Source organism: Onychomys torridus, unplaced genomic scaffold, assembly GCF_903995425.1.
Source record: "Onychomys torridus unplaced genomic scaffold, mOncTor1.1, whole genome shotgun sequence".
Classification (NCBI taxonomy): domain Eukaryota; kingdom Metazoa; phylum Chordata; class Mammalia; order Rodentia; family Cricetidae; genus Onychomys; species Onychomys torridus.
In genome coordinates this window covers 9,769-20,662 of record NW_023413436.1, presented here as the reverse complement: position 1 = coordinate 20,662, position 10,894 = coordinate 9,769, and the positions used below count along the sequence as shown (strand labels likewise).

At 45.5% G+C, this 10,894-nt stretch overlaps 1 protein-coding gene across 1 annotated transcript; it reads left to right on the top strand.

Moving 5' to 3' along the window:
• The first annotated feature begins 4,631 nt into the window (after window positions 1–4,631).
• On the top strand, window positions 4,632–10,094 carry LOC118576298 (small EDRK-rich factor 1). Its single transcript, XM_036176602.1, has 3 exons — window positions 4,632–5,123; window positions 6,352–6,460; window positions 9,820–10,094. Exons 1-3 carry the CDS (start codon window positions 5,117–5,119, stop codon window positions 9,890–9,892), a joined length of 189 nt encoding a protein of 62 aa, XP_036032495.1. The 5' UTR covers window positions 4,632–5,116; the 3' UTR covers window positions 9,893–10,094.
• The last annotated feature ends 800 nt before the right edge of the window (window positions 10,095–10,894 follow it).

Genomic DNA, 10,894 nt, shown 5'->3' with positions numbered 1-10,894 from the left:
GCATGCAGGCATACATGCAGATAGAATTTATATCTATAATCTTTAAAAAAAATTAAATGTAATGAAAGAGATTTCAAGGGTGATATAATAAGAGTCCTGGGGTGCTCACAGTGAAAGTTTTACAAGGCCTTTATGGTGGGGGGGGGGGGGAATAGGCAGCCCTGGGGTTGGGGATTTAGCTCAGTGGTAGAGTGCTTGCCTAGCAAGTGCAAGACCCTGGGTTTGGTCCTCAGCTCCAGAAAAAAAAAAAAAAGGCAGCCCCTAAGGTTTACCCTGTAGTGATAAAGTAGTATTGAACCATGACACAGAAAAGCATAAAGCTCTATTTTCTTGAAAAGAAACTTTTTATAAGCTGGGTGTGGTAGGAAGTGCCTTGACCCAGTACTTGAGAAACAGAGGCAGGAAGATCATAAAATTCAGTACTGAGTATATGTAAGGTCTTGGGATCAGTCAGCAGTACTAAAATATACAATGATGTTCAAGAAATTGCAAAATTCTGGGAGTGATGGCACATGCTTGTAATCCTATCAGTTAAGAGGCCGAGACCGGGGAATTGCCTGAGTGTGAGAATAGACTGTTCTGAATAGCCAGTTCCAGGCCAGCTAAGGTTACACATCAAGACTTCATCAATAAATACTTGTGAAAGAATACCATTCCATTCTTATGAATCTTGTAGTCACTGCTGTGACATACAGCTGTCCACAGAAAGTTCTTATGCAAGGCCTTTTCATAAATCCTGTGTTCCAACTAGGAATCCAAGATGTTGTCACAACTTTGTAGATAAGGAAATCAAACTGATTTAATTCCCCACTAGTAAAAGCATAAAACAAAATTTTATAAAGATTTTTCTTCCTTGTTTTTATAGATGTATTTATTTTTATTTTATATGTATGAGAGCGTTTTCTTGCATGTATGCACGTGTGCCTGGTGCCTTGGGTGATGAGAAGATAACATCAGTTTCCCTGGTGCTGAAGTTATAGATGATTGTGAGCCACCCTGTGGGTCCCGGACAACAATTGCTTTTTACTGTGGTGTCAGCTCCCCAGTTCCCCCACCCAAGCTAATCTTTACTGATAGTTGTTAGACAAGTCATGCAGTAAGTTGTTATTGTCAGCAGTAATTTCAAGATTCTACCATTTGTAGGCTGGAGAGATTGTCAGCAGTGAAGTACTCGCTGCTCTATGAGGACCAGAGTTTACATCCCAGTACACCCATGTCAGGTAGTTCACAGATGCCTCTAAGTCCAGCTCCAAGGTAGCCAACATCCTCTTTGGGCTTCAAAGGGTTCTCTCTCTCTCTCTCTCTCTCTCTCTCTCTCTCTCTCTCTCTCCACACACACACACACACACACACACACTAATATTCTAGTTTGCTCTAGTGTTCCCCCCTCTTTTCTATGAGACAGGTCAGCATCTCACTGTGTAGCCTTGGCTGTCCTGGAACTATGCTTGGTATGAAGAGCAGGCTGCCCTGGAACTCAAATTCATCAAGACTGAGACCTTCCTGCCTCTCTTTCTGGAGTGCTGGAACTAAAGGCATACTCCTGGCCCTCTGGCAAAAACTCTCAACATATTCTGTGTGCACACTGTACATCCTTGTAACCACAAAATTCAAAAAATATAATTTCAGACACACATTCCTTCAAAACATCCATACATCTAAAAATAAATTTTACATATATATATATAGATAGATAGAGAGAGAGAGAGAGAGAGAGACAGCGAGCTATGGCTCCTGAGCCAGGCTAGGCTAGCCCTGTAAGCTCAGGGGGCAGCTGTAAGAACAGCTTATGTGTGGACAAGATCAAATACACTTAAAACCCCAAACCTGGGGTTGGGGATTTAGCTCAGTGGTAGAGCATTTGCCTAGCAAGCGCAAGGCCCTGGGTTCGATCCTCAGCTCCTCATTAAAAATGTAAAAACAAAAAACCCCCAAGCCACTATGTATATTTCAAGCATGTGTGGTTTTTTGAAACAAGGTTTCCCTATGTAACAGCTTTGGCTGTCCCGGAACTTGCTTTGTCAACCAGGCTGGCCTCCAACTCACAGAGATCTGCCTGCCTCTGCCTTCCATGCACTGGAATGAAAGGTGGGTGTGCACCACCACCACCTCACAGCTTCTTATTTTTTTGAGCAAGAGAGGGATTCTTCTCACTGTGCAGCCCAAGTTAGCCTCAAACGTGCAGACCTTCAGTCTTCCAAGGGCTAGGATTACAGTACGCTCCGCCAAAATGAGTTCCTCCTTTCTTCCTACTATGAATTTTTAGGTGTTGGGGTTCAAATCCAGAGCTTTACAAACTCTAAACAAGTGTCTACCACTGCACTATATTCTTGATCCATGGATCTCTTAACTCTATATACAACTGGGCCAGAAAGTCTTTCGTTCTCCTTGAGTACTGAGAAAGGGTTCGCTGGTAGAAGCACACACCTGACCGTAAGCAGTTCTGAGCAGGACAGGCTATGATGTGAGGGGGGTAAGAAGTGTGCAAGGTTCTCTGGGGTTAGAACAACAAATAATAGGTAACATACTGAGTGCTGCTGTCTTAGGGTGTCTATTGCTGTGAAGACCATGACCATGGCACTCTCCTAAAGGAAAACATTTAATAGGGTGGTTTTCAGTTCAGAGGTTAGTCTATTATCATCATGGTGGGACATGGCAGTGTGCAGGCAGACAAGGCGCTGAGAAGGAACTGAATTCTACTTGATCTGAAGGCAACAGGAAGTGAACGGTGACACTGGACATAGCTTGAACATAGGAGACCTCAAAGCCCAACCCCACAGTGACACACTTTCTCCAAACCTGTGGAACAACTCTTTTCTGCACTATAAATGTGTATTACTCTCATTGGTTAATACAAAGCTGACAGGCCGGTAACTGGGCAGAAAGTTAGGTGAGAAAGACAAACTAAGGATGTTGGGAAGGAGAAAGGGCGGAGTCACGAGTCACCAGCCAGACCAGAGGAAGTAAGATGAGAATGTCACACTGAGAAAAGGTACCAAGTCATGTGGCTAAACATAGATAAGAATTATGCGTTAATTTAAATGTGAGAGCTAGTTAGTAATAAACCTGAGCTACCAGCCAGGCATTTATAATTAATATAAGCCTCCGTGAGGTAATTTGGGAAGCAGCTGCCTGGTATTTGGGGTATTTGGGAGTTGCTGGCAGGACAGAAACTTCCTTTTACACTCCGACAAGACCACGTCTACTCCAACAAGGCCACACCCCCTAGTAGGGCCATTTTCTTTCAAACCACCGCAGCTACTTGATTGAGTACTTCTCTCTTAAGTGCTCATGTACATGCACATGTCTTCATGTGTGCACAAGTGTACATGGAGGTCAAAGGACAACCTTGGCTATCACTCTTTAGAAGCGGTTCATGGTTTTATTTTGTTTTGTTTTGTTTTTTGTGGAGCTGAGGATCGAACCCAGGGCCAAGTGCTCTACCACTGAGCTAAATCTAAATCCGCAACCCTGGTCCATGTTTTTTTAGGCACGGTCTCTCATAGACCTGGATCTCACCTACTAGGCTAGGATGGCTGGCCACAGTGTTAGCATTCAGAACCGCCCCTTGGGGACCTGCCCAGCGTCCTGACCACATCATTTTACATAAAGTCCCCTTTAAGAAAAAAACCCTCCCCACTTCTTCCTTTTCTTTCTCACCATGAGGTAGTGCACACCTCTGCTTTCTCTTTTTCCCTCTCTCCCCTCCTCCTCTAATGATAAAACTTTCCACGTGCCCTGTCTGCATGATGTGAGTAGCCATGCTGCTCTCTTCCTCCCTCCCCCACTCCTCCCCGTTTTACAAAACACAGAGGCCTAGGGATCCATCTGACTCTCCTGCCCAGGGCTAGCATCACTTTTAACATGGAGAGAACTCATATCATTGTCTCTTTACCAGATTATTATTCCATTAGCGAGGAAAGTAAAGTCCCACCCCACCCTCCAGTTTATAGGTAAAGGAGATTTATACAAATGAAATAATATACCCTGGTTGACAAGACTAGTTGGTAAAACTAGGCTACTTTTTTCTCTTCCTTCCTCCCTCCCTCCCTTCTTTCCTTCTCTCCTCCTCCTCTTCTTCTATGGCCACACATTCAATCCAGTCACTCCATCTCTTGACACTTTGTCCCATTTTCTCTAACTAGTTGACGCTCCACGCTAGTAATTGTAAAAGTCCGGTGATATGCGTACGTTGTGGTGCACCATAGCATCATCTATACTTCTGTATATATTCAAAATATTCCACAATTAAAAACCCTTTTAAATATCCAGGCAACTTTCGGGTGTCCAGACTATCTCGGTTTGTAAAAATGGACTGGGAAGAAAGTTACGTCTAGGCTCAAGGAAGGGAACCTAGGGGAAAAATGATGGAACTCAGGCTGTCACTCAAGCTGGGCAAGCCACACCTCCCACCCTACGCGTTTCCACGCCCTAGTGTCAGCTCTTAGGTAGTTTGGGAAGTCGGTCCGGGGATCTTCTGGATCCCACCCAACCACCGAGACCGCGCTTAAAACTCCTCCAGTTCTGCCCGGTCGGGACGAGGGCAACGGGATGACGGCGACCCGACGGGCTTTGGGGTGAGGTCGTCTCTGCCAGCTGAGGATGGTAGAGGCGCCTACCTTCAGGTCGGCTGCTAGAAACGGAGGAGGGTTGAGAAACCTTCCTGCCCTGTCCGCCGGGGAGGGGCGGGAGGAGGGGTGCGGACAACGGGAAGCTGGGGTTCTCGGTGGGAAAGTGAGGCGCCCAGGGTTTGCTGCGCGTCCTTACAACCCCGCGTGGCGCGCGCGCGGACGCCCTCCGCCCCGGGCCCGGCTCTCCCGCCCGTGGGCCCACCGCGTGCGGGGCGGCGGGACGCGGCGCCGGCCGGTCGGTCCGCCCGCCGGCCGGCCGTCCCCGGGCGCGCACGCGCAGTGGCTCACCGGCCACGCCGCGGCTGTTGTGGGTCGGTGGGCGGGGCGGCTGGCTGCCAGAGCGAGGCGTCGCCGCACCGAGAGCCGGCGCGGGGCGCTCTCAGCCTTCCTCGGCGCCGGGAGGCAGCGGCGGCGGCCGAGCGTGCGAGAGCGGCCGGCGTGTTTTCTCCGAGTCGCTGTCGTCCAGACTCCGGCCGGCGGTCGGCATGGCCCGTGAGTGTGCGGACGGTTCGAGGGACACGGGGGCGGCGGGGGAGCGGGATGGTGGGGGGGGGGGGCGGGGAGGGAGGGAGGGAGGGAGCTGGCCGACGGGGAGGGCGGGGCGCTCGCACGCACGCGCACGCGCGCGCCGGGCGGGATGCGGGATGCTGGCACCCGGGCGGGGGATGCTGGCACCCGGGCGGGGGATGCTGGCTCCCCGGGACAGGTCCCCGCCTCCCAGGTCCGCACCCGCCGAGAGCGTGTGCGAGCGCCCGCGGGACCTGTCTGCCGACTTGGAGCGGGCTCCTAGGGTCGGAAAGCCTGCCAAGGAGCCCGGGATGCGCTCCGGCTCTTTTGTTTGGTCCTCCAAGGGGAGGATCCTTGAGCTCAGCCTCTACTGGCTTGACCGGACGGACTGCGGTGGGCGGACCTGATCTGGGGGCTGGGGGAGAGAGGATCTGTCCATCTCTCCTCACACAGACCCATCAAAAGCCAGACCTTATCTTGAGTGTGGCGTGTGAACACCACCACTGGAATGGCTCTTTTTGTTGGGTGTTTGTTTTTTTATTTTTTTAATTTTTTATTTGTTTGTTTTTTGAGACAGGGTTTCTCTGGGTAGCCCTGGCTGTCCTGGAACTCGCTCTGTAGACCAGGCTGGCCTCGAACTCATAGAGATCCGCCTGCCTCTGTCCCACATGCTGGGATTAAAAGCTACTAGTCGACACCTATATTATTGTGATAATACACTTAAATTCTTGAGTGTTTCCACTTAAGCTTCCTCCTTGTCAATCTGGGAATAACTGTGGGATACTCTGCTTTCTTTTTTCGTTTTTGTACTTTTTTTATTTTCTATTTTTCTTTAGCTACTGATTCTAAACAAAGCACACAATCCACATCTAGATGGTGGGTGGCCCCTCTGAAGCTGGGCATGCTCAAACTTTGTCTTTATTCAAACCAGCTTCAATGGTTTTGTAAATATAAAAATGTGCTTTTTTGGATATAGATAAAAATATTTTATGCTTCTATTTCATCTGCTCACATAGGTTTTTCACTATTCCATGTATATTCTAATGTGGATAGTACTGAATTCTGATCACACCAGTCTCCATTAGGATTGGCCAGATACTCTACTTTCCTACTAATAAAAATAAAACTTTAAGGCTCATAATTAAAGACTCTTTAATTTCGTTATTAATAATTTTGAGGATAGGAAAAGAACATTGACTGTTTATCATTGTAGGTGGAAATCAAAGAGAACTTGCCCGCCAGAAAAATATGAAAAAAACCCAGGAAATTAGCAAAGGAAAAAGAAAAGAGGATAGCTTGACTACCTCTCAGAGAAAGCAGAGGTGAGTACCGCTAAGAGAATTTTCAAATCAGTGGTAGATTGACTGCCATGTTTTTAGAATGAATGAGGAACATCCTTAAACCCTTGCTAGAACAGGGCCTCGCCTACAATAAGGGCTGACACTCTGTGTCTGTGTAGCTCTAAAACCATGTGCTGATGTCATCCTCCCAGACTGTGGAAGAAGAAGCCCTGAAGCTGTCATCTCTTCGCAGAGAATCTCTTGTAGCTCCTATAAACTGTAGGAACAAAAACAAACACGGCGTCCTTTTATTTCCTGATAGTTACTGTGTGTTTATGTGTGTGTACACGCTTCAGGTGCTTGTAAGGGCACACACACTGTGTGAGTGTGGAGCCCAGAGGCTGGTGTCAAGGATCATCCCTTCATCACTCTCCACCTTTTATTTTGACAGGGTCTCTCACTAAATATTGAAGCTCGCCAATTTGGCTAGGCTGACAGGCCAAGGAACTTGAGAGATGTGCCTGTCTAAGCCCTGCCCCTCCAGCACAGAGGGTTTAGACACACACCACCGTGCCCTGCTTTTTACATGGATTTTGTGGGGGTTCTAAACATGGATCCTGGTGCTTGTGCAGCAGGAACTTTAATGACTGAGACATCCCCCCAGCCCCAGTGACATTACTAATAAACCAATAAACTTGCCTCGGGTTTCTGTTATCTCTCCTTGGAGCAAAGATCAGTAACCCTGAAACATTCTTTTTATTGGGGGATCTATTCTAGCTCGTTCAGAAACAGCATTGTTTGTTTAGTTAATACTCCCTTAAAATGTGCTAGATGTGACATATCTCTACCCATTATGACCCTAAAAAGTGGAATTCGCACCAGTGTGAAGAATAGGAAAGTGAAGTTCTGGTTTTGTTTTGGTTTGAGACCCAAAGTCTCTTTATAGCCCACACTTGAACTTACCATTCTTCTGCCTCAGCTTTGCAAATTCTGGGAACCAGGCATTAACCTACACATCTGGCCTGCGGCTCTGAACTTGAGTGACACTGCTAAGGTCATATAGCAAATTCCACAGAGTTTGGTTTGAAGAGGAAACAGTACTTTCGTTGTTCTTAATTCCACTTAATTCATTCCTCTGTAGTTTTTCCTTCTTTTTTTGTATTGTACTTATAGAGGTGTCCTCTTATAGAAGTAGCCAACACTGAATTAAAATCTAATTCTAAATTTAGAATTCCTATCTGTTAACAACATAGGAAAGGTTCCTGATTTTGAAATTAGCCAGACCTTGGTATTTGTGTGATTTGAGGCAAATTATTTAGTCTTGTGCCTGGTTTTGTTTTTTTTATGTAATTTTAAAAATGATTTACTTTTTTGTTGTGTTTTTTGTTTTTGTTTAGATTTATTTATTTATTATGTAAGGCCAGAAGAGGGCGCCAGATCTCATTACAGATGGTTGTGAGCTACCATGTGGTTGCTGGGAATTGAACTCCGGACCTCTGGAAGAGCAGTCAGTGATCTTAACCTCTGAGCCATCTCTCCAGCCCTTGTTGTTGTTGCTGTTTTCGAGACAGGTTTTCTGTGTAGTTTTGGTGCCTGTCCTGGATCTCGCTCTGTAGCCCAGGCTTGCCTCGAAGTCACAGAGATCCACCTGACTGCCTCCCGAGTGCTGGGGTTAAAGGCGTGTGCCACCACTGCCTGGCTTATTTTTATTTTATGTGTATGAGTATTTTGCCTGCATGTATGTATGTGTACCACCTGCACGCCTGATGCCCATGGAGTCAGAAAAGTCATTGGATCTCCTGGAACTGAAGTTACAGACAGTCATAACTACCATGTGAGTTCTGGAAACTGAACTCGGGTCCTCTGCAAGAGCAGCAAATGCTCTTAACTGCTGAGCCATCTTGTCCCCTTTCTGTTTCTTAAGAAGAAACATAGGGTAGTAACCGAAGTTTTTGGACTTAAGCCAAAAAACAAAAGGGCTAGGGCTTGGCTTAGCACAGGTGCCTTTGGTTTGTCTTGATTTCTTTTTGAGACAGGCCTCACACTATCTCAGGCTTGATTAGAAATCAATATATAGCTTAAACTAGCCTAGAACTGGTTGTAGTCTTAGCCTCCCATGTAGTGGAACTACAGGTGTGAACCACCACACCCAGCTAAGAGTGTTGAATATGTAGCTTTGTAGTATATTTTAAAAATGGGGAGTATTTCACCTGTGAATGAGGCCCTGGATTTGATGCCTAGTGTCATTAAATATTATTTGTTCTGTTTTGAGGGATTTCTTTTTTAAAGGAAGAGGATGTATAAGCACTCATCTGTCCCAGGTTAGCCTGGAACTTCCTATGTGATGGAGTCAGACCTTGAGCTTCTGAGCCTCCTGCTTCTACTTCCCAAGAGCTTGGGGAATGGGAGTACACTACCACATTCAGCAACCATTAACTATAAAAAAAAGGCATTTGAAAATACATGTGTAAGTTTGGGTCCTACTAACTCATGGATCACCTAGCTCTAAAGTAGTTTGGCCGTAGTTCATAGTTACATGACATGTAAAGATTCAACCAGGGAGGTACAAAGGTTAAGAAAATTCTTCAAATATCACAAATTTCTTCAGAGTAAATTTTCAAGATTGATTATATGATTTGGGGCTTTAAAAAGCTGGATCATTGTAATTCCAACACTCAGGAAGTGGAGACAAGAGGATCAAGAGTTGAAAGTCTTTTTGACTATGTATCAGTTTGAAGGCCATCCCTGGGCTACATGAAACTCTGTCTCAAAAAATAATAATAATAATAAAAGCAACAGAACAAAACAGCAGAGAATTATAACATTTATACTGTAGTCCTAGGTGTTAGTGAATATAGGAGACTTCCTAAATGCACTGAGGCAGAGGCAGTGGATTTCCATGAGTTTGAGGACAGCCTGGTCTACACAGTGGAGTTCAAGGGCAGTCACGGTTACACAGTGGAACTCTGTCCCCTCCCTCTCCCTTCTCCCCATCAAAAACAAAAGAGCTTTGGATTATTTGCCCAAGGCCATGATAACAGTGGCAAGGTGTTCAGATTCTTTCCAGTCTTTGCTTTTCTATTTGTCTACACCCATGAAAATGGAAAAACATGACTGTTTATATCTTTTTTTAAGTTGTCTTTTAATGTACCAAATGGTTATGTATGAAAAACAATGATAGCGCTGGGCAGTGGTCACACATGCCTGTAATCCCAGCACTGGAGGCAGAGGCAGGTGGATCTCTGTGAGTTCGAGGCCAGCCTGGTCTACAGAGCGAGATCCAGGAAAGGCGCAAAGCTACACAGAGAAACCCTGTCTCGAAGGAAAACACACACACACACACAATGATAGCATAAAACCCGTTTTCCTGTGAAAATTTAATACCTTTTCCTCTATTACAGAGACTCTGAGATCATGCAGCAAAAGCAGAAGATAGCCAATGAGAAGAAATCTATGCAGACAAGAGAAAAATGATGACTGGCTTTGTGGAAAATGTGGGTGCTATTGCCAGTGGGTGCATCATAATCTCTAAGATCAAAATTTCTCAGAGTTACTAATCGTTACATGTGTCATAACTTATCCTTATAAAACTATTTTAAACTTTACTTTTCAGCCTTACTTAATATGATGTTTTAAGACCATTCTTCAAAGAATAAAGTACTGACCATGCATGTAATATACTGGTGAATATTATTTTTATCAATAGAGAACATTTATGTAGTTTATTAAATAGGTAATATGTAATTTATTAAATAGGTATTAGTTACATTTGCATTGCCAGCACACAGTACCTGACAAGGTGTGGTTGAGGGAGGAACAAATTGGCTCACGGTCTCAGAGGATTTCACTCCTTTCATAGAAAGGAGAGCAGAGCAGAGCAGCTCAGGTCATGGTAGGAAGAACACGTAGCAGAGGCTGTTCGCATCCGACCAAGAATCCACGTCTGGAGAGGAACCTGCTTAGCGTTCAAAGTCCTCTCCTTCATGACCTCTTTCCTCCATTAGATCTCATCTCCTAAAGGTTCCATAGCCTCCCAAAATAGGCCCACCAGCTGGGGAAAGCATCCAACTATGAGCCCTGGGAGATACTTCAGATGCAAGCAACAATGGGTAATGTGATTCAGGAGTACGATCTCTTATATAAATCTTGAATCTTGGTCATTATAGCTGGAAGTTTTCTGTGTCCCGTCTGGCAAAAAAAAAAAAAAAAAAAAAAGCAGTCGGAACAAATCTCCCCCACAGTCCCGCAGCCTTTTATAAAATAATCACACAGAGGCTTAATAATTAATTAAAACTGCTTGGCCATTAGCTCAGGCTTACTACAGACTAGCTCTTAAACTTAAACTAAACCCATTTCTGTTAATTATATGTCACCACATTTGTGCCATTACATGCTGCTCCCTGGACGGTGGGCGGGCATCTCCTGGCTCAGCTCTCCTCTTCCCAGAATTCTCCTTGTCTGCTTGTCCCGGCTATA